This window comes from Hipposideros armiger, unplaced genomic scaffold (genome assembly GCF_001890085.2).
Source record: "Hipposideros armiger isolate ML-2016 unplaced genomic scaffold, ASM189008v1 scaffold_593, whole genome shotgun sequence".
Lineage (NCBI taxonomy): Eukaryota > Metazoa > Chordata > Mammalia > Chiroptera > Hipposideridae > Hipposideros > Hipposideros armiger.
This window is the reverse complement of record NW_017731943.1, coordinates 375021-396989: the sequence shown is the minus strand read 5'-3', so window position 1 is coordinate 396989 and position 21969 is coordinate 375021. Positions and strand designations below refer to the sequence as shown.

The following is a 21969-nucleotide window of genomic DNA, read 5'->3' as shown; positions in this document are numbered from 1 at the left end:
ATCGGCCATGGTGCCGCTCACACAGGTAGGCAGCTCACTGCAGCTCTCGCTGCAGGCCACTCACAGCAGCCCAGCTCCAGGTCGAGCCATTGTTCACAATCTTAGCTATAGAGGGTGCAGCTTACTGGCCCATGTGGGAATTGAACCAGCAGCCCTGTTGTTCAGAACGCACGCTGTTACCAATTGAGCTATCTGGCTGCCCATCAGTCGTCATCTTGAACTAACAGCATCATTTGATATAGTCCATTGCTCCGTGCTGCTTAGACCACTTTCCTCCTTTGGTGCCTGAAACACCACTTTCTCTTGCTCCCCCTCTTCTCTCCCCAACCTCCTGGCCAGTCCTCCTGCTTCCTTACTTGATCTGAGCTGTCCTAACCTCTACAAGTTGAAGTGCCTAAGATTTAGCCCTGCTCATCTTTTCCCAACACACTTACCCTCTGATCTCATTTAGTCCCATGGGTCTAAATTTCTTCAACATAGTGACAAGATCTATTGGGTTGTCTGAAAAGTCATGACGCATTTTTACAACGAAAAACATAGAAAAAATACATTATGACTTTTCCGACAACCCAATAATTTCTGTCCTCAACCCTTACTTTTCAATTCAAGACTCATATGCACCACTCTCTAATCAATATCTCCACTTAGATGTCTAACAGGCATCCCAAATATAATGTGTCCAAAACTAAACTCTTGGTTTCTTGTCTCTCTAAAACATACATCTATCACACCCTGCCTCATCTTAGCAAATCGTCTCTCAGTTCTTCTAGACCTTGGTGTCGTCTTTGACCCATCTCTTTCTCATCTAATCCATTAGCAAGTTTTGCTAGCTCTGCATTCAAAGGACATTTAGAATTTCACTACTGTTCACAACTCTTTCACTGCTACTGCTCTGTTCTAAGCCACCATCATCTCTTGCTTGAATTATTTCAATAGTCTATTCTATTAACTAGTCTCTTTGTTAATGCTTGCCCCCCTTCCCCCAACCCTCAAAGTGGTCTTTTTAAAGCATAACTCTGATTATGTGACTTCTCTGCTCAAAACCTTCCAATAGTTTCCCACCTCATTTGGAATACAACCCGAAGTCCTTACCACGGCCTACAAAGCATTACATCATCTGGCCTGCCATTCCCTCTGAGCTCATCTTCTAGACCACACTTCCTCTTGTTTAAATAGCTCTTGAATTTCTAGATTCCTTGCTTTTCCTTGAGGATACCAAGTACATTTTTGCTTCAGCACCTTTATATATAATGTTCCTTCACCTGCAATTTTCCTCCTCTAGCCATAGGCTCTTTTCTGCAGGTTTCTTTTCAAATTCTACCTTATCAGGTAGGTCTTCTGTGACAACTTTATATAAATTAACAGCTTTTCCTCACCATTCTCTTTTCCCTTGCATATTGTCCTTCATAGCACTTATTACCAACTAAAAAAGTATATATTTTTATGTTTTTATTTGTCTCCTTCCACCTGAATATAAGCTTCTTTAGAGAAGGTGGTTTGTTTTCTTTACCACTGAATTCCCAGGACCTAGAACAGTGACTAGCACATGGTCAGTATTCAATTTATATTGATTGAATGAATGAATGAATGAATAATTGTCACCTATTAGACAGAATGCTCCTGTGGCCAGTGACTAGTTCTGATTATATATTCCCATTAACACCTAGCATAGTACTTTTCATATGATAAAAGTTTAAAATGTTTGCCAAATTAAATTGCATCTTATTTCTCTCTGCTTCTTAAAGATGCTCTCTGTTCCTTTTTGGCAAGTTTCCATACTGCTACCTGCTTCTTCCTTCCTCTGTCGAAGCTCACATTTGCTGGAAGCCTCAGTTCTTGCTATTTCTCTAACTTCCTCTTTTCCTGTCTATATTCTATTACAACTTTAGCGTCTGGGCTTCCAGGAAACTTCAGATGACAACTATCATCTCTCAGCTCTTAGAGGTTACAAAGACTATTCCCCACAATTTAGCAGCCTATACTATCATGTATTCTCTGCTTCGTGGGAATTCTGCCTTGCCTTCCCAACAATAAATGGCACAATGGATGAGATCATATCATACTCCCAAATCTTTTAAAACAACTAGTACAAGTTGCATGCATGGTAAGTGATTAACACCTATATCAACTGATCCAGAATAGTATCTCCACTTGCATACTAGATACCACCTCTTAGATATCTAACAGGGATCTTATTCTATCTCAAATAGAATTCCTGATTTTAGCACCCATACATATTCCTTTGCCATTCTCCCCCCCCTCTCCAACCCTCATATACTAGTCATCAGTAGGTATCCAATTTCATTAGTCCAAAGTCTAGGAATCATTTTTTAAAATTAAACTTTTATTCTGAGATAATGGATTCACATGCAGGTGTAAGAAGATCATGTGTACCCTTTGCCTAATTTCCCCCAGTGGTAATATCTTGCAAAATCTGAGTACTGTCTGGCAGTTTCTTGAGCAATTAAACATAGAGTTACTCTATAATCCAGCCATTCCACCTCTAGGTATACACCCAAGATAGTGGAAAACATATGTCCACAAAAAACGTGTACGTGAATGTTTATAGCAGCATTATTCATAGCAGCCAAAACATAGAAACAACTCAAATCCTCATCAACAGATGAATGGGTAAACAATATGTGGTATATTCACAAAATGGAATACTATTTGGTCATAAAAAGGAGTTAAGTACTGATTCATACTACAACTTGGATGAACCTTGAAAACGTTATGCTAAGTGAAAAAGTCAGACAAAAGGGCATGTATTATATAATCCCACTCACATGAAAGTTCTGAATAGGGAAATCTACGAGGCAGAAAGGCTAGTGGTTACTTAGGGCTGGGGGAGAGTAAGCAAGAGGACGAGATGGAAAAGATGAAGTCAGAGAGGTCACGGGTCCGGATGACCTAGGGCTTTTTATGCCATTATATGACATATCTTTTACGCTGAGTGAGATAACAAAGCTTGGAGGGTTCTGAGCATAATTTGACTTTTAAAAGTCACTCTGGCTGCTGTATGGAGAGTAAATTATGGGAAGGAAAGAGGGGGAGCAAGGCGATCAGTAAAGAGGCTATTCCAAAAATCAAATCAAGAGATGAAAATGGTTGGGCTAGGGATTAACTTTGAGGTGGTCTGAATTGACTGGATATGAATATGCTTCAAAGGTTAGAACTAAAGCATTTGTTGGTGGATTCAATACTGTATAGAGTGTAGAAAACAGTCAAGGATGACTCCCAGGTTTTGGGTCTGAGGAACTGCACAGATGGAGTTAGCATTCACTGAGCTAGAAAAGAGTGTCAAAGTTGCAGGTTTTCACGAACTACATGGGTGAGTCTGGTTTTGGACGTGATAATGTTGCGATGTTAGGTAGGCAGTTGAATACATGTGAGTCTGTGGTTAACGAATAGTCTGGTTAGGGCTACAATTTGGGAGTTGTCAATGTGTAGATTTCATTTAAAGCCCTTACATTGAACAATATCACTTAGGGCAGCGGTTCTCAACCTGTGGGTTGCGACCCCTTTGGGGGTCGAACTACCCTTTCACAGGGATCGCCTAAGACCATCGGAAAAAAAAAAGATAATTACATTACGATTCATAACAGTAGCAAAATTACAGTTATAGAGTAGCAACGAAAATAATTTTATGGTTGGGAGTCACCACAACATGAGGAACTGTATTAAGGGGTCACGGCATTAGGAAGGTTGAGAACCGCTGACTTAGGGCAATGGCCTAGACAGAGAAGAGGTAAAAGACTCCAAGGCACTACAAAATGAAGAAGGCTGAAAGATTAGAAGTAATTTGCAAAGGGGTCTTCAGAGCGCTTAAGATAAAATCCACATTCCTTATCTTCATCATGACCTGGCCCTTCTAAATGTCTTCAGCTTCATTTTTCAGTAACACAGGATATTCACGGGGATTCAGTTTTTGAAATACACCAAGTCCTATCCTGTCTCATGGCCTTGATTTTTGCTGTGGGTACCACCAGGTATGTTTTCACTCAGGCTCTAATTTTGGTCACCTTCTTTTCTTATTACAGCTCTCAGCTAAATAGTTACCTGAGTTCTCTCTAGCCACCCTAATTCCCATGAGTTTTCTCTAGCTACCCTAATTTAAAAGGCTCAACCCAACCACCCCCCACTGAGTTAGGGTTCTTACTGTAATCCGAAATTATTGAGGCCACCTGCATGATTGCCAATCCTCCCTCTCTTTCCTCCCTCCTCCCCCCACCAAGATGTCCTGGCCCAAAAATGATCCTTTCTTTTCTTTTGTTAATACCTCCCTTGCTCCCAAGTTATTCGTATAAAAACCTTCTATTTTGTACAGACCCTGGAAGCACCCTTCTAGTGAGTAGATGGGATGTTGCCCAATCCCTGAATCACTTAATAAAGCCAATTAGATCTTCAAAAAAAAAGAGGCCCAACCTGACCACTCCCACTGAATCACTACGTTATGGCTCTTTAATCTGAAATTATTTTATTTGTGTTCTGTCTGAAACAATTTAACCAACGCTTACAAAATGATTACTACGCCAAATAAAAGCTCATATCCCTCCTGGCATGTAACTTCCTGGAGAGCAGGGGCCTCATTATCTTGTCCTCTGCCGCATCCCGATGCACTCGACATTGCCTCAGCAATCAATTCTGAGTTTTCAATATTTATTAACGGAACGGATCGCAGCACACTGACAAACGTGCAAGCAAAAGCAATATACCCACCGCTCCGCCCGGTCCCAGAATAGCCCGAAGCATGGGAGGGCCCGCGCATGCGACTTTGTTCTCCAAGCGCTACGGCCTGAACCCCGCCCCTTTTCCCGGGCGAGTGAAACCACTGCGCATGCGCGCTGCGAAGCCTGCCTGTTCCTTTGTCGGCGCTATCAATAAAGTTTTAGTGAGCAAAGACTCCCTTTTTCCTTGACAAGATGGCGGAGTACGATTTGACTACTCGCATCGCGCACTTTTTGGATCGGCATCTGGTCTTTCCGTTGCTTGAGTTTCTGTCCGTGAAGGAGGTGAGCGGGGTTCTGAGGGCGAGGAAGTAGTGGGAGCGCGTGAGAGGCGCAGCAAGGCCGAAAGGCGGTGGCGGGAGCCCTGGGCCTGACACACGTGTGAGGCGGCCGCGAGTTTGCTCCCTTGTCGGACAGTAAGGATCTACTGTTAGGTTTGCATCGTAGGAGTTGATTCGTACCGCGGGATACGGCCGTGCGGACGAGCGAGGTGACACTGAAACCCAGGGAAGGACGCGGTCTTACCCTCACTTCTGGAGGCGCCGGGGCCCCAGGGACTTCCGCGTCAGCTCCTTTCGGAAGTTGACGACTCGCTGCTGACTTCGCTGTGATAATAACGCCGAGTATTACTTCAGGCCGACTTCTAAAAACAAATGGGAGGGTTAGAGATTTTGACTTTTCTTTCAGGAACTGTGGCAAGGGTGTGCTGGGCTTGCCTTGTCGTATGGAACGATGATCTTACACTTAACCGAAATACCCAGCACTTTTGATTTCCAGAAAGTTGTGAGCTCTTTGCATTGAGTTTTCCTGGTCTTTCAATAAGTAGCCACTTCCTACAAGCGTAGCATATTTTGTCGGATGAGGAAGGGGACACCCCCCCACACATACTCTCGAAAAAAAAGCAAAACAACCCGACAGAATTTTAACCTACAAATTGTTTTCCAGTTATAGATATGTAGATTTCATGTGATTTGAATTGGTCTTTATCGTTCATTTAGCTATTCAAAATAATCTTAAATAACCACTATGTGGTTCTGGTATCTCGTTTTAAAAAATGTATGAGCCCTAAAACTTTTGAAATACTGAGCTTAGTTATACTTTGAGTTTATTGGGAAATTGATGCATTTTGATAATTATAATAAAGTAGTATTACTGTGATGAAGGGATTAGAATACTGGCCAGAAAAATAAATGAATTCTATTTCTGGAAGCAGATTATAACATAGTTCTACTTAAGGAACTCTAGATTTGGGGAATAGGTTTTATGTATCCCAACGGCAATAGAACAAAAAAGCCCCACAAATGAACATTAAATTGTTCTGATAAATTTTCAAGTCTTGCTGGTTTTTATGGTTTATTAGATAAATTCGTATATCTTTTTCTAAACATATAGATAACTTTAAAATTGTTGATGTTGGGGAACAACCAAGTTCATTTTCAAAAAATGTTCAAGAATGTCTTTCTTACCATGTGAAGGCGTATCTTAAAAGGATATGTTTTTGCCTTGGTTTTTCTTCACATGGGCTGTATTAACACCTATAATTTAGAGCTTGAATATACTAGTCTAGTCTGCCTTCTGTTGGTTTTTTTTTCCTGGATAAATAAGGATAATTCACCACAAATCAAGGAATAGACAAATACCACATTTTGAAATCCTTTACCAGCTACTTGTAGAAATGCTTCTAAACTAGCCAGACTTCATATTTTTGTAATGTGTTTATTATACTTTCATTTTTCAAGACCAACAAATAAAAGGAATATGTAAGTGTAAATTAGTGTTTCGTAGGGCAAGACCAAAACTATGAATGGCAGCTGAGAATCAGTGGAAAATAACTGCCCAGTACCTCCTTCCTTGAAGAGAGGTTGGTAAGGTGACCATAAAACACCAAGAGGAAGGCAGACAGATACTGGAGTATTTATTTAGTGATTAGTAAGTATAGGGTTACCATGGAAGCATGATAAATCCAACATACAACCCAGACATCTCACCGCTAAAAATTCACCTATACTGTAGAGGAAATACAGGTCTATAATTACAAGGCAAAAATTAGGAAATGTCAGAGAAGTACTGGAAGAGTGCTATCAAAACTGAGATTTTATTCAGTGGGCAAAAGGACTTTGAGGAAGAGAGGCTTTGAGCTTCGAAGGCTAGATGGTTAGGAGAGTCAGTGATCATGATGCACGAGGACAACAATTTGGCGTATTTGTGGTATGTTGGAGACTAGAAGCTCCGTGAGAGCAGGAACTTTGTTTTATACCTTGCTGTGTTCTCAGCACAGGAAGTAGAGTCTGGCATAAAGGCTTTTAGTGGTGGTTTAATAAATGAGTAAATTAATACATATTTGTGTCTGCTTTTCTTTATTCTCAGGTGAAGTGGAAGGCCAGGTATAGTTTAGGAGCCTTGGTGCTGGATTTTTGCTTGGATTAGGATCCTGGCTCTGTCATTTAACACCTCTGTGCACCTAACAGCAGTTTCTCATCTTAACTAAGCCTTTTCTCGTGGATAAAATGTTGGTACTACCACAAACCTCATGGAGTTAGAAAAATTACATGAGAGAAAGCATATAAAGCACTTAGCCTACTGGGAAAGAGTATTACACTCCTAAATGTTTTCTATCAGGAGGCTAGGGCATTCTGTATGAGAGGGGAGTGAGATAACCAATGGGGATTTAAGGAGTGACTGAGGAAATCAACCCAGAGATAAGTACAAGGACTGGTAAGTTTGGAGGGCCCAGCTGAGACTGGAAATTATACATTTATAGAGACTGATGATCATTCTCAGAGTGAGAGCAGTGGAAGGTTATTGAAGTAGCGTAGACATGTTTGGAGGTAGATTGTAGGTATATCATTTAGAAATGAAAATCATTGCTGATCAGCAGAGAAAAGCACAAATGTGATTGAATATATATTGCCTAGTTTTGCAACATTGTATAGTCATCCTTGGCCAAAACAAATAGATGACTTTTTTCCCCAAAGCTAGAGATTGACATTGAATTGTGTTTGGTTGGAGAAAATGGATGGAATCCATGATACTGCTAAAGAGAAAATATTTGAAATGACTAAACTTATATAGAAAGTTACAGCCAAAAAAAGTAATATAAAAATTAGAAAGCAGACAGCATGATGAGATGGTGAAGCATTTTAATGGTAATGGTGGAAGAGGTGATGAATTCAAGTTGGAAGTCTTAGAGATGAGGTACTGGATGAAAGTTATAATTGGCGGGATAAAGGAATTTTATGGCTTGAGCTTTTTAGAGAATCTCAGTATGGATGTAGGATTTGTGGAAGATGACAGCAGGAAAAGATGTCAGAATATTTTTAATGTGTTAAAAAAGTCGGCAGTTGTTTTCAAGGGGATAATAGACCAGGCATTGGGAAACTATAGCCTGTGAACTGAATGCAGCCTTCTCTACCTGTTTTGTATGATCTATAAACTAAAAGGAATTTTTTTTTTTTTAAGACTTTATTGGGGAATTGGGGAAGGGAAACAGACAAGTTGCTGTCCTTTTGTTCTTCAGACTAGTTGTGGAGGACATCGCTTCACTGGCCCATGTTGGTATTATCATTGCGTTCTTCCCCGGGTGAGGCAATCGGTTGCTGGCCATTGGATGGCTGCTCATGGCAGCTCATGCCAACTGCCTACCACTCACAGCAGCTCACTGCAGCAGGGGCTGCAGCCTACATCGTCTTTCACGGTGACTCAAGGCAGCCCAGCTCAAGGTCAAGCCACTGTCCGCCATGCCAGCTGTAGAGGGCGCAGTGTCACTGGCCCTCATGTGGGATCCAGAATGGGGCTCTGCTGCTCAGAGCTGGCGTCCCAAGCCAACTCTTAACCAATGGGCCATTCGGCCCGCCCTAAAAGTAATTTTTTAACAAATGAACGTTCACAAACATTTTCAATTACGGAACACTAATGTTGTATCCCAATTAAGTGAAATAGTTTCTGCCCAAAAAAGAATTCCATTCTTGTTAATAGACCTATGTTATAAAAAAATTTACTCCATTTTAATTATATATTTATTTCAAATAGCAAAAGAAATTGTGGAAATTTTTTTCTTATAGTACTTATGAATAGTATTCTTGATTTTTTTTTTCATGGCTCACAAACTCTAAAATATTCACTATCTGCTCTTTACAGAACAAGTGTGCCTATGAGGCAAATTTTAGAGAGGGTGATGTAAGTAGATGTAGATTTATGAAGAGGCCATTGAGGTCTGATGGCAGAGGAGCAGTGCTTTGAACTTACATTTGGAGAGACAATACAAATTAAAAGCTATTAATGGGGTGTCAAGGAGAGGTGGCATACGAGAAAAAGGGTGTTTTCACCTAAGACTAGGGTTTCTGTTGGGCAGACTGAAAGGAAGCTTCAATTTTTGTAAGTAAACTTTTTTTTTTAAAGATTTTATTGGGGATTTGGGGAGGGGAACAGTTTTGGAGAATTGGGGAAAGGGAACAGACAAGTTGTTCTTCAGTCTTCGTTGCGCAGGGTGCCACTTGCCATCTGGCTTCCCGTCGGCAGCTCGTGGCCTCTATGCTCAAGGTGCTGTGTTACAGTCTTAGTTGCGGGTGGATGTAGCCACCATCCCATGTGGGAGTCAAACCAGCAGCCTTGTTAAGAACCCATTCTCTGGGCTGGCCGAGTGGCGCGATGGTTAAGAACTGGCCTGGGATGCCAGAGGGCCCCAGTTCGGATCCCACATATGAGGGCCAGTGACACTGCCCTCCACAGCTAAGATGCTGAACAACAGCTCAACCTGGAGCTGGGCTGCGAAGAGTTGCCTGCGACGGCGTAGGCTGCAGCCCCTGTGGCAGTGGGTTGCCATGGGCTACCGTGTGTGGCCAGCAGCCAGCGTGAGCGGCCAGCAGCCGCAGTGAGCGGCTGTCCAGAAGCCGGCGACTGATCTGCCTCTCCTAGGAAGAGCGCAATGATGGTGCCAACTTGGGCCAGTGAAGCAACGTCCTCCACAACTAGACTGAAGAACAAAATGACAGCAACTTGTCTGTTCCCCTTCCCCCAATTCCCCAATAAAAATCTTAAAAAAAAAAAAAGAACCCATGCTCTATCCACTGAGCCATCTGGGCAGCAGCTCAGCTCAAGGTGCCGAGTTCAATCTTAGTTGCAGGTGGGCGTAGCCACCATCCCATGCAGGAGTTGAACCCAGCAGCCTTGTTAAGAGTGCACACCCTATCCACTGAGCCATCCAGGCGGCAGCTCAGTTCAAGGTGCTGAGTTCAGTCTTAGTTGTGGGTGGGCATAGCCCACCATCGAATAGGCAATCTTGTTGTTACACCAGCTGAGCCATCCTGCCACCTGTTGGCAGCTCAGCTCGGGCACAGCATCACTGGCCCATGTGGGAATCAAACTGGCGGCCCTGTTGCTCAGAGCTCGCGTTCTTAATCCAACTCTTAACCAACTGAGCCACTCGGCCGGCCCGCCTTTTCCCTATAAGTAAACTTTTTTATCATGTGTAACATTCATACTACAAAAAAACCCCACAAATATAAGTGCTTTTTTCCCAAAGTGAACACACTCATGTGACCACCATCCAGATGAATAAGTAAAACATTACAAACATCCCAAAAACCTTCCTTCTGACCCTTCTTAATCATTACTCACACCTCCCAAAGGTAAGCACTCATCTGATGCTAGAATAGTTTTGTCTGTGTTTGATTTTATATAAATAGAATTAAGCATTCACCACCATGGACTTGCTTTGTATGACTTCTTTTATTCAGCATTGTTTGTGCAGGTCATCCAAGTTGTTAGGATGGCAATAGTTTGTTGATTTTCAATGCTGAATATTAATCCATATTGTGAGAATATTACGGTTTATCCATTCTAACATTGATAGACTTGGCTATTACAAATAGTGCTGCTATGAACATCATTGGAGATGTCCTTTGAATATATGCACCCATTTCTAATGGGTACCTAGGAGCAGAATTGCCTGGTCAAAATGTATGTTTAACTTTAGGATATAAAGTTACTCTACATCTACACCAATGCTGGTATTGTCAGTTTTTTTTAGTGCTTAGTGTGGTTTTAGTTTGCATTTCCTTTATGATTAATAAAGTTGAGAACCTTTTCGGGTCTTGGTTATTTGGTTAAACTCTTGTGAAGTGTCTGTTAAAGTTTCGCCATTTTCAGTTGGATTGTCTTACTTTTGTGTTTGCTGTTTATGTAGTTTGGAAAATTCAGTTTTGAGCTCGTGGTTATACCATTTGACCACCTTCATGTTTTCTTTCATGGACAATGAAATGTTGTGGAATCTTCGTACATTTTTTTCCCCTTAGCAAAATTAAATTTAGTACAAAAACCTTTTCTTTTGCTGAAGCCTTACGTAGATGACCATTTGATTAATTTTTTTTATTTCGATTATTATCTCTCCCCCTGAATACTATTGTGTAGAATCCCTCAATATTGCTCAGTACACTTAACTTCATGTTTATGTAAGTTTTCTTATTTGGTCCCTGTACTGTGGGTTAAATTATATTTCTCGAACTCCTTGCAAAGCAAAAACCTGATATGACATGGTTCACATAGAGAATGGGTGCTAGTTATGTTTCATTGGTGTGGATGAGGAAGGATTATAAAGGACTGTAACTGTTTAGTGAAGAAATATATGGGGGTAAAGAAAAGGCTACCTCAGAGAGATGTGGATGTAGAGATACTAAAAGAGTAAAAAAAAAAATTGAGTTGATTTCTAATTACCTGGATGTGGAGAGGGGACAATTATATGTGTTTACCAGTGGAGTTGGTGTGGTTATTTATGCACAGTCTTGTTCTAGAAAGAGGGTAAAAGATGGCTTGTATGGACACGTAAATAAGATAATAAATCAGAAGTAGGTGAGAAGGGCTTTGCATTGTGTAATTGCCTTCATTTTTAAATTATTAGATAAACAAAATATTCTTAAGTCTCTGTAGATTGATTGATTGCCTTCTTACAAGAGGGTGAATTAATAGTATGTAGTATTTCAGGAAGTATATTTCTGAGTAAACTAATCTTAGTATTAATCAGTTTATTTGGGGGAACTTCAATATATTTCAGAAAGTAATTTTTTTCTTGCAGATATATAATGAAAAAGAATTATTACAAGGGAAATTGGACCTTCTTAGTGATACCAACATGGTAGACTTTGCAATGGATGTATACAAAAACCTTTATTCTGATGATATCCCTCATGGTAAGTTTTGTCATTAGAACTGAAGCTTGTTTTGTGAAATGAGCATGTGTTTATTAAAGTTGGGTGATTTATAGAAGAGCTTTAGCCAAAAGTCTTAAGTATTTGAATGATTTAGAAGTTCTTTGGATGAAAGGTAATATTAAGGTTATAGGTTTTCTAAAGCATATTATTTTCTCACCATAAAAGATGCGAAACTACTTTAAAACATGTCATCAAATGCTTTCAGTTCATAGTATAGATCAGTGGTTCTCAACCTTCCTAATGCTGTGACCCCTTAATACAGTTCCTCATGTTGTGGTGACCCCCAACCATAAAATTATTTTCATTGCTACTCTATAAATGTAATTTTGCTACTTTTGTGATTTGTAATGTAAATACCTTTTTGTTTTCCGATGGTCTTAGGCGACCCCTGTGAAAGGGTCGTTTGACCCCCAAAGGGGTCGCGACCCATAGGTTGAGAACCACTGGAATAGATCATCAAAGTTATACTTACGGATTAGATTGTTACCTTAGAATTAACTGAGACTATTGCAGTTTTTGTTTTTCTTTTTGTTTGCTTTTGGTTTGCAAACTTTTTCAGTTAGTCTCATGTGCCTTAGAGATTTATTTTTCATCTTGAAATATCTGGGTATATAGCCATAGTCTTCAAAAGTATGGTCCCCAGGACCAGCATCATCAGTTCACTTGGGAGAGCTTATTAGAAATGCAAATTCTCAGGCCATACCCCAGATCCATGTAATCAGAAACCTTTGGCTGAGGCCAGCACTCAAATTGGAGAATGACTGATAATGGTATAGTGTTTTACAAATCCTTGTTTCCTGTGGTAATAGATGTTCCTTTAAAAAAAAAAAAAAGGTCCTATAAGTTTGCAAAATTTGAAAATACTGTATCATTTCTTCTATGCACATAGCATTTTAAAGATTCTAAGAACTCTTTCAGTAGAGAAGTATAATTTACTTTGTTTAAATAGACATTTCTCAAAATTTGATCACATCCCCTTCTATGTTTGAGAAACGCTGTTCTAGTGTATATTTTGTGATATATAATGCAGAATTATTCCATTAAACCTAATCACCTTTGACTTATATTACAGTTCCCTGCTTAACATTAGCTCTTTAAATTTTAGTTTGTGATTAAAAAAAAAAACTTTCTTATTGAAATTTCAAAACATGCTATCAGGGTAAGTTATGTGTGAATTTTCTCTCTTTATGATGCAATAAAAAGAAACTATAGAATTGGATTTGAGAGATTATAGAACTACCTTTATAGTGAAAAGAGAAATTATTGCTTGGATTTAACTTCCATTCAACCTAGTTGAAAACCTGTAGTAATGATATTTAAACTCCTCTGAACCTTTAGAAACTCTGGGGCAATATTCACCTGAGAGAATTCAGTGAAAAGAAATATAAAAACACTGGGAATGAATTCTCTCTGATGTAGAATTAGATGATAATTGTTTCCTTGACAGGCCTGCCTCCCTTCCCCCAGACTGTATCTGTCTATTCCCTAGTTTCTCTGAAGACTAAGGAAGAAGATTCCCACTTCCTTTGTGTGCCTTTTCAGTGCTAGAAAGAAGAAATTTGACCTGCGGGCGTTTCTGAGTTGGTGGTTGCTGGGATATGAATGTATAAGGGGTAAATGCATATGTGCACAATTTAAATAAAATGGAAATTTTCCAGGGACATCCTCATGGGGAGCAGTATAGTTTAATGTTATAGCACTCCTTTGCATTTTTAATTAGCTTTGAGAGAAAAACGAACCTCAGTTGTTGCACAACTGAAACAGCTTCAGGCAGAAACAGAACCAATTGTGAAGATGTTTGAAGATCCAGAAACTACAAGGCAAATGCAGTCAACCAGGTAACATCTTAATTTGAATTCTAAAAATTCTCTTTTCTGGATTAATACAAATGTTAATTCAAACTTTAAAGGATCCCTTTATCTGTTTCTTTTCATTTATTCTTAGTGTGTAGTAGGGGCCAGGAAGTCCTTAATAATAAACATTAATACTGAATTCTTTTTGGAATTTATTTACCATTTACTCCAATCTGATTCTACTACATCAGTTCTGCCTCTTTCCCGCCTTCCCAGTGGACATTTGGCAATGTATGCAGATATTTTTGGTTTTCATGACTGGAGGAGTGATACTGGCACCTACCAAGGAGATGCAAGGAATGCTGCTAAACATCCTACATACAACACATTGGATGGGACCCTACCCCCCAAAAAGAATGATCCAGCCCAAAATGTTAGTGGTATTGAGGTTGAGAAACACTGTGCCTGGCAGTACCTAGAGCCCATGGGTTCTGGCTCTAAGGAAAACCTGAGCTCACTTTATCAGTTTGCTACATTCTCTCATATCCTTCCAACCTTGATGCCCAGCCCAAGGAGGGTAGTGTGGAGCTGATAAGGTTATTTTATTCCTAACTTCCCCTTAGCTAGAAATAGACTTATTGTTTGGTTTCCAAAGAAACTATGTTGTCTTACTCTGACTTACTAATTGAAGCCCTTTAGGTTATTAAAAATGTTTAAAAATAAAAATCTACTAAAATCGAATATTGCCATTGTGGTAAATCCTAGCTACCAATGTATTCACTTGAGGAATTGCTGAAGATTTTGCCACGTTGTACCTTTAGTTCCTATGATATATAATCAAGACAAATTTTTGGAGCGGTTGGCTCTGAATTTTCATTTGTGATTTGGGATAGTGTTACCAGATATTTTTTAGAAAAGCAGCAAATACTACACTATTATTCATACCATATTATAATATATCATGCTGTAGTATACCATATTATTCTATATATACTGACAGTATATACACATACACAGAAATAGCTATATCTAAAACTGTCATATATATTTTTATATAGCTATCTGTGTGTGTGTATGTATATATACATATATACAATACTCAACTGCCTCCATATACTTATAATAAGTAATTATAGAACTTCAAGTCATATGTTAGTGCCCACAGAGGAACAGCTGAAATAATCCAGAAGTTAGGGTACAACAGAAGATTTAGGATTTAAATACTAAATGTAGTCACTTAAACACTGGGAGGTAATGGGATTAGGATATGAATAAGGTAAATATGAAAATTGTTCACCAAATATTAGAAAGAGAGGATTCCTTGTAGCTTAATAGGCACTAAATTGGCGAAAAATGATAGAATTGTGTGTCAAAAACCTGTAGTTTAATTAAGCTTATAAACTACTTATTTCCCAAGTAATAACCTCTTCCTGCCAATTTTCTGTTTTTAAATTTTATTGAACATATACCGTATTTGCCAGCGTATAAGACGATTTTTTGGCCCTGAAAAATATGCCTCCAAGTGGGGGGTCGTCTTATACGCCAGGTACACTTCAGATAGACTGCCCATAGTGCTTGCCCCGTGCCATAGTGGCCTCCCGATGCCCGCCCACTTCATTCCACATACCGTTCAGGCATCAGCAGCGCTGCTGGGTGTATGCTCGGCTGTGTGCGATTTTGCGAGTGGTAAATTCGGGTTACCGTATATTTCTTTACATATGCATTGAAGATTCGCGATTTTGCGCTATCATGGTGCCTGTTAGAATGTTGAAGAGCTCGCACTTGCGCACTAGTGAGGTCCCAGGGAGATGCTGATGCAAGGGTGGACCAGACTGCTATAGTGACAGGGCGGGCAAACAGGGAGCAGGGACCAATCAAATCAGGCTTTGTATACAGCCAACAGCCAACCACAATACTGCACCATTGTACAGTACAGCATAGAAAATGTCGACCAGTCAAACCCCTATCATCCCTATCATGGCACCAGCCAAAAGAAAGAAGTATGATGCAAATTTTAAACTGAAAGTTATAAACTTTGCTAAGGAAAATATTAATTGTGCTGCTGCAAGACAATATGGAGTAACAGAAAAGATGGTTCGGGACTGGAAATCAAATGAGAAAGCATTAAAGAGTATGCCAAGGGGTAAGTGTGCATTAAGAAGAGGCACCCCACACTGGCCAGAACTCGAAAAACATGTAGCAGACATGGTGGCTCAACATCGCCAAAACGGTTATGTGGTGACACGAAATACAATACGCTTGTTTGCACTTCAGTGGGCCAAATCAAATCTGATATTGTTTTACCTTTTATTTGGTGTGTGGAAGGTGTGCGGAAGAGGGGGTAGTCTTATACGGCAAGTATATAACAAACTCTGTATTTTGAGTGGAAATGTTAGGGGGTCGTCTTATACGCCCAGTCGTCTTATACGCCAGCAAATACGGTAGTGTTGTGCTTCTCACATTTCCCAGAAATACCCCATCAGCCAGAGGACACTGATTACATACCTGAGGGGGTGTGAGGAATGTAAAACAAAGCTACTCATTATGATCCACAGAAAGTGTTAAGTTTTTAAAAAAACCTTTTTATGTTAGAATTTCATGCACGTTTCATATTCAGCATTTGAATATGCCCATGTTAATTTTAGTGATAACATATCCAGTCCTCATTAAATCTTCAATAAAATTATGCTCCTGCAAGGCATGCCACAGCATTCCTTCTGGTAAGAAGCATAAGAAAATGTTTTCATTTTTGAAAATGCCCACGGCAGTTGTGCCTATATATCGCTTGTTCTTTGGTGTCTTTGTCATAAAATTGTCTTTTGCCACCCTGCCAACATCTCAAGTTATGCAAAGCTAAAAGAAAGTTAAATTGAGTTATTTGACACTTTGATATTGATAATTATATAGGGCATGTAGCATAGATATCCTGTAAGTTAGGCATGATTTATTAATCTTATAAATTGGCCAAACCACCATCCTTGTGAAAAGTATTAATGAATTTGGGAAGGAGACAAAATTTATATATAGGACTGATTCCTGGTAGTTCGTATAATACATTCATTCCAATCTCTATTCCATAATAAGAATATATTATCTATTGGAGATGTAGCCTCAAGAGAGCAAATACAAATACTCCTCAACTTGCGAGGGGTTGTGTCCTGATAAACCTGTCGTTAAGTTGAAAATATACTAAGTTGAAATGCATTTAATACACCTAACATACCAAACGTCATAGCTTAGCTTAGCCTACCTTAATTGTGCTCAGACACTTGTGTTACCCTACAGTTGGAGCAAATCATCTAACACAACGAATACACTGTGGAGTGTCAGTAGTTTAACCCTTGTGATCACATGGCTGACTGGGAGCTGTGGCTCTCTGCTGCTCCCCAGCATCATGAGAGAGTATCACATCATATAACGCTAGCCCAGGAAAAGATCAAAATTCAAAATTTGGAGTGCGTATCATTTTTACACCATCGCCAAAGTAAAAAATTCATAAGGCCATTTTAAGTCTGGGACCACCTGTACCGTTCTCAGTAGGTTACTAATAGATTGCTGACCTCACTATAAAACAGTCAGAATGTTCAGGTTTTATTATCTAAAAAACTTCTAAAGACCTTACGTTAGATGATTTGGTGAAACAACACATAATTTTCAGTTAGGACCAAAGAAGTTTGAAAGTGAATTTTAAAGTTTGGAATTCTTGAGTTCCAATTTCTTGTTTAAAACATGTAATGTTCTGTTTTATTGTGGAAATCTCATTTTTACTTCTAGTGTTTAGGTATTAAGATATTTAATGTGGCTTTATGTGGGTAACAAGTTAGAAGTTGGATAAGCTTATTTTGTTTTCTGTGGGCTGTAAAATACAGTAACTTCTGTATTATTGTCATTAAGGGATGGCCGGATGCTGTTTGACTACCTGGCGGACAAACATGGTGTAAGTGGTATTTAAAAAATTTTTTTAGTTGTCATGTTATAAGAGTAATTAAAGAATAGTGCAGTATAGATAGGTTCCTGGCTTGACAATATAATTTCCAGATTAATTTATTAAGTATAGTGCCTGGTATGTTTTTGAAACTTTAGTTTTTAAAAATTGGTGCTGATAGGAAAATAATATGCTTATACTTATATTTAGATAGAAGAAAGTCTTAAAACTTTTATTTTTTCCAGAATAAGCAGTCACATTATAGCATTTTATATGTCTGATGGATTAACAAGTAAGTAAAGGCAGAACTAAATTTGAATGAGAAATGCCTTGAGCAATAGAATTAATACTTCGGCTGCCTTGCAGAATACAGTATCCTTGACGTTATTAAGGCCTTCATAAATCCCCAAATTCATAAAGGAATGTTACAGGCTTTTCTAGCCATCTCCCAAACTCCTCCCTTTGTGTTAATTCAAATTGTGAAGCTTTATATACAATTACCTCTTTTAACTTGCATTCAAGTTTTATCTCTCATTTAACAATTACTGTAACAAGTGGTTTGCTGACCACTGTAAATTATTTTTTCTGGTTCCATGTAGAATGTGTGGTGAATTTGTTAATGACCTAGTTCGGAGCCCTTCTCTTAGGTTTCTTCACTTTGACTTTGCTTGCATCAGCTCTAAGAGTTGGCATGCTTTTGGGGCCAGTTTTCAGAGAGAACAGTTTACTGTACATATTATTTGTACAGAATCACCAAACATACAGGGATGCATATGTTTGGTAGCTGTCTAAGCTCAGTCACCAGTAAGGGACTCACACATCAAACCTTCAGTAGCTATTCAAGTTTGTATCGTAACAAAGGAGGTATCATGACAATTCATAATTATTTGAGCCCAGAACTGTGAATGTTAAATCCACCAATTCCTAATGTATGTTTTAAGGGTTATGTGGTTCTCTGATCCATGGTCTTTATTTTTGGTGGCAACTTTTGGGATACTTTGAAAGTTCTGAATTCTGAAAGCATTTAAAGGAGTAAATGGGTTGAATTTTAAAAATTAAAATTAAAAAGTAGCACTTTAGCCTTCTTTTTTATTTATTTTTAGTTTAGGCAAGAATATTTAGATACACTCTACAGGTATGCAAAATTCCAGTATGAATGTGGGAATTACTCTGGAGCAGCGGAGTATCTTTACTTCTTTAGAGTGTTGGTAAGTAATTTTTTTCGTTGTCATCTCTTTTGTAGGATTCCCTTGAATCCTCAAAACATGTCTATAGATTTGGGTCTATTGTTTTCACCAGTCATTGGTAAAAGTAGAGGAAAAAAAAACTTTCCCCAACAAAAAACAAATAGGTACAGGAAACTTTATATCAGATCCTCAAAATATGAAGTGAAATTAAACTTCATCTTGAAATCCTCAAAAGTGGGAACCACTGATTTGTTGTATTATGTATAATTATATGATTTTAGCATTGGCAGAATTTATCATGCAATGACTTTGTTACAATATTACCGTACATCACAGTGAGTGGCACATTGTGAGTGCTCAATATTTATTGAACAAATTCATTATTCCTGGATAATACCATCCATTATTCTAGCTAATGAATGCAAAATTCAATTTTTAATGCTTTATGTATTTTTTTAACTTGTACTAATCAACTGTGGAAATATTTGAAAAGATTTTATGTCTCTATAGTAACTTTTTTCCATTCTGCCTTCAGCTATTATAATATTAAAGCTCAATGGCTTTTCATTATGTAGGGGGTAGATGGGTTTAAATGGTATTATTAGAGTAAATTCCTAATCATAATGTGCCCTGTTTGTTATCGTCATATGTCTGTTTGACAAGGTTCTAGATTCAGTGCTTTTGTTAAGAAAGAAGGAGAGTTTGTGTGAAGCTAAAGAAAAAATCAGGCCTTCAAATTGACAGATTTCTTTCTTGCTCTGCCTTCTGTTTAGGTAATTGTATTAATAAATGCCTTGTAGAGTTAACAAAATGCTCTGGTTTTAAATTGTAATTATAATTTGTTATTCACTTTGAGTTAGTAAGCAGCTACCTAAGTCCCTCATTTCTCTAGTTAATCCTATAAGTTGGGAAATGACCTCTTGGGACAGGGACTTGGTGTCTTCCAACCTTGGAAGAGTTGTTTCTTTTGTCTAATTTCTGGTGCCTTTTTTCTTTTAGCCCACATGCCACAAAGAAAAGGCTTACGGCCGCTATTTTGATTGTTTTGTTGGAAAGTAAATTATTATTATTATTATTATTATTATTATTATTATTATTATTATTTTGTGTGTGTGTGGTGCAGGGATTGGTGTTATTAATTCAGGTAATTCCTGCACTTCAAAAAAAGTACTTAGACAACTTTACTTTTTAAAACTACCATCCTTCAAAGAAATAAAGATTTTTCAGTTTATTTCCAAGATTAATTTGGAAAAAAACCATTTTTCTGTTACTCCCATTTGTAAGCAAATTCTTAATTTACAGATTAACTGTGGTTACCTTGCAAGTGCATTGAAGGTAATCAGTGATGCTAAACTTGTAGTGACTTATCAGAAAATTCCATCAGTTTTACTTTGAATATTATGAAGGATTTAGGAGAGCAAAAGTTGATTACTTTGGAAATGTAAACAGCTTAAACCAGGATTGTAAAATCAGAAGCCTGATATGATTACAGGTACATGAAAAGAGCTGGTTATTCATATCATTTGTTAATGCTGGGAGTGAATTTTGAGAATGAAGATTTAGTGTCATGTTAGAGTTCTAGCACAGTAAATTTATTGTTGCTGGTCAGTGAGTGAATGTGCCATTTTGCTAAGACATGGAAACTTAAGGTAACTGCTGGAAATCCAGATATTGAAACTCTTCTAGCATATCCACCCTTGAAAGCAGGTTAGTATGAAGAGCCAACTGTAATGACATGGACTTGAGCCAGAGTAGTACGCATGAACCTTTTGGGGATTAAAAAGCCTGCTGTGCTGCTACAAAAAGCTTTTATCCTTACACATATAACGTATTCTGGCTTTAATAGTATCATTATGTTTATGTAGTGTGGTTTTATAATTAAGTCTGAAAATTTCTACAAGTGATAGATACATACTTAAAACTATGGGGAGTTTTTATGTTTACATTTTAGGATACGAAGATCCAAGTCAGTTCCCAATCTTAAAAAATACTGGGTTAGTTTTAAGCTTTTACATTGCCTAAAAAATCTTGTGCTAGAACTCAGATGATATTTGGTAAAGGGATTCAATACCAATAAATGATCAGAACACAAAATTAATTATTTTGCACTCAAGAGCAGTCTTTTGATAATGCTTAGAAATTATGTGCAATTTATTTTTAAATGTTTGCCCTATCTTGTGCCACAAAACATTTGAGGTAGGTAGGAGTTGGTTATTTCCTGTTGGCATATTGATAGAGGCTAACAAAGCTAAATTTTAAGAAAAAATACATTATTTTACTTTTTTTTTCTGATTGAGGTAGGCAGTACTATGAAATCTATGTGTTTCAGATTTTGTTATTAGCAAAGATAAAAATCGTGTTTTGGATTTAGGATGAATGCTGTCAAAGTTTTACTTATTACTTAATTTTATTTTTTGCAATAGCCGTTTTTCATTTCTAAATTCTTTTCTGGTGATTGGTTATTCTTTTAAATCTATGGTTAGGGAAACATAAGCTATGAAAGAACCATTGTAACTGTGATCTGAGATTAGAACTTGACTCTCCAAGTGACCTATTGTAGGTCAGTGTTGTATAAATTAAAGCTGTGTGACCCTAGAGTCTACCTTTATTTTAAAAAAAGACTTGGTGGCTTTTAGAATACATCAGGGAGTGTTTAGATGCACCCTGTTTGGATGTGAAACTTCTTTGATTTATGCTGTAAGAAATGCATTAATTTGAAATGACATTGATGAAACATTTGTAGAAATTTTTAAACATTTTTGTTTTAAAGTTTTTAACACAGCATTTTAATTAGTTTGTTAAAATCTACCCTCACTGTAGCCTTTGGCCTGGCTCCAAAATATAACCCCTCCCCTCGCCCAGCAGCTATTTGAAATAAAAGTGATTTTAAGATACTAGGACTGTTGGTGATCATCTTTTTGTAGGTTTTTTTCCCCACTCAGAATTTAAAATTTATCTACTGTTAAGTACCTGCCATTTGATTTAAAGGTGCTTTTCCTTGAGTCAAGAAAGTTTGAGTAATGATGAATTTTGGAACCTTAGGATAGTGACCAAAATTTTGGATCTGATTTATCCAGTTTGATAATGTCAGTATAAAAGATACCTATTTCTTTTTTTTTTTTTTTTTTTTTA

General features: G+C 38.1%; 1 protein-coding gene across 1 annotated transcript in view; it reads left to right on the top strand.

Moving 5' to 3' along the window:
- The first annotated feature begins 4832 nt into the window (after positions 1-4832).
- The window catches only part of EIF3E (eukaryotic translation initiation factor 3 subunit E), a 51576-nt gene continuing 34439 nt past the window's right edge, over positions 4833-21969 (top strand). Inside the window, exons 1-5 of the mRNA XM_019624571.1 lie at positions 4833-5012; positions 11797-11911; positions 13653-13770; positions 17620-17662; positions 18754-18858. Of these exons, the coding sequence (XP_019480116.1) occupies positions 4923-5012; positions 11797-11911; positions 13653-13770; positions 17620-17662; positions 18754-18858 (471 nt within the window). The 5' untranslated portion in view covers positions 4833-4922. The remainder of the gene's footprint in view (positions 5013-11796; positions 11912-13652; positions 13771-17619; positions 17663-18753; positions 18859-21969) is intronic.